General features: G+C 51.3%; 1 protein-coding gene across 1 annotated transcript in view; it reads left to right on the forward strand.

Annotated features, from left to right (window-relative positions):
* LOC129408042 (uncharacterized) overlaps positions 1–1086 on the forward strand; it is a 1886-nt gene extending 800 nt beyond the window's left edge. The window contains exon 2 of the mRNA XM_055150653.1: positions 1–1086. This exon is cut by the window's left edge and continues 542 nt beyond it. Within this exon, the coding sequence (XP_055006628.1) occupies positions 1–1086 (1086 nt within the window).
* The last annotated feature ends 205 nt before the right edge of the window (positions 1087–1291 follow it).

Here is a 1291-nt window from a genome sequence, read left to right on the forward strand (position 1 = left end):
AGTGGAGAGGATATAGAGAACTATCTGCTCCGTTTTGAGAGAATTGCAAAGACTTGGAAATGGCCAGAGACTGAGTGGGCATGCCGCCTTGTGCCACTCTTGTCGGGGAAAGCGTTGGAAGCGTACACGGCCATGGATGAGGATGAGGCTCACTGCTATAGGGATTTAAAATCAGCCCTGTTAGAGAAATTTGACATTTCCCCTGAAACATACAGGCAACGGTTCCGCTGTCCCACAGTTCCATCAGGAGAGACCCCTACCGAGACATACCATCGCCTCAAAAGCCTGTACCGGAGGTGGGTTCGTCCTGAGCAGCTCACCAAGGAGCAAATCGGAGAGATGATCATCCTGGAGCAGCTTCTCCGAGTCCTGCCAGCCGACGTCCGCACCTGGGTCCGAGAGCATGAACCTGAGGATGGCCTGACCGCAGCGAAGTTGGCTTTGCAGCACCAGAACGCCCGTCGAGGGGGACCTCCGCGTTTCACCAGCTCAACACCAAGGTCGTCGCAACATCCACCACCACCACAGCAGATCGGAGGGACCAGCCACGACTCTCGAGGTACTCCCAGCTCTTCCACCAGCCAGCCAGCGACCGGTAAGCCATTCGTTTGCTATTACTGTCGACAGCAGGGTCACAAAGCGTCTGTGTGCCCAGTTCGCAAAGACAAACTCACTGGGGCCTGCTATGCACCCCGTGAGGAGGGTGAACTGGTTGGCGCCCATGGCTTGAAGGAGCGTACCTTAAAAACTGTGACTTTAAATGGCCAGCGGGTGACTGCACTATTGGATAGTGGTAGTTTTACATCCCTGGTGAAGGAAAGCTATGTACCTGTGAACTCTGTGGACTATGGCCTGAAAACTGACATTGTGTGTGTCCATGGTGATAGCCATGCATACCCCAAAGCCGAAGTGACTGTGGTAATTGATGAACAACCATACCTAATGACTGTTGCTGTGGTAGAGAACTTACCTGTAGACCTTGTCCTTGGAACTGACTTACCTGTACTGTTAGACCTCTTGCAGGGATCAGAATGTGATCTCACAGGTCACAGGCCAAAACTGGTGTTGAACCCCTGCCTGACCTAGATGATGATTTGTGTGAGGGGGGAACAAAGGGGCCTAGAAAGTCTAGACGCCAGAGGCGATTTGAAAAACAGCTAATGCTAAATGATCAGAATCAGAAATTGGATGTGGATGAACTATGGAAGGTTCCAGAGAATATTGCCGAATTACAGAGGCAGGATGTGACATTGAAACACTGTTTTGATAAAGTCAGTGGTAATGCTAATGC

The sequence above is a fragment of the Boleophthalmus pectinirostris genome, unplaced genomic scaffold, assembly GCF_026225935.1.
Source record: "Boleophthalmus pectinirostris isolate CB_2022bp ecotype Guang Dong unplaced genomic scaffold, ASM2622593v1 HiC_scaffold_1437, whole genome shotgun sequence".
NCBI classification, from domain to species: Eukaryota; Metazoa; Chordata; class Actinopteri; order Gobiiformes; family Gobiidae; genus Boleophthalmus; species Boleophthalmus pectinirostris.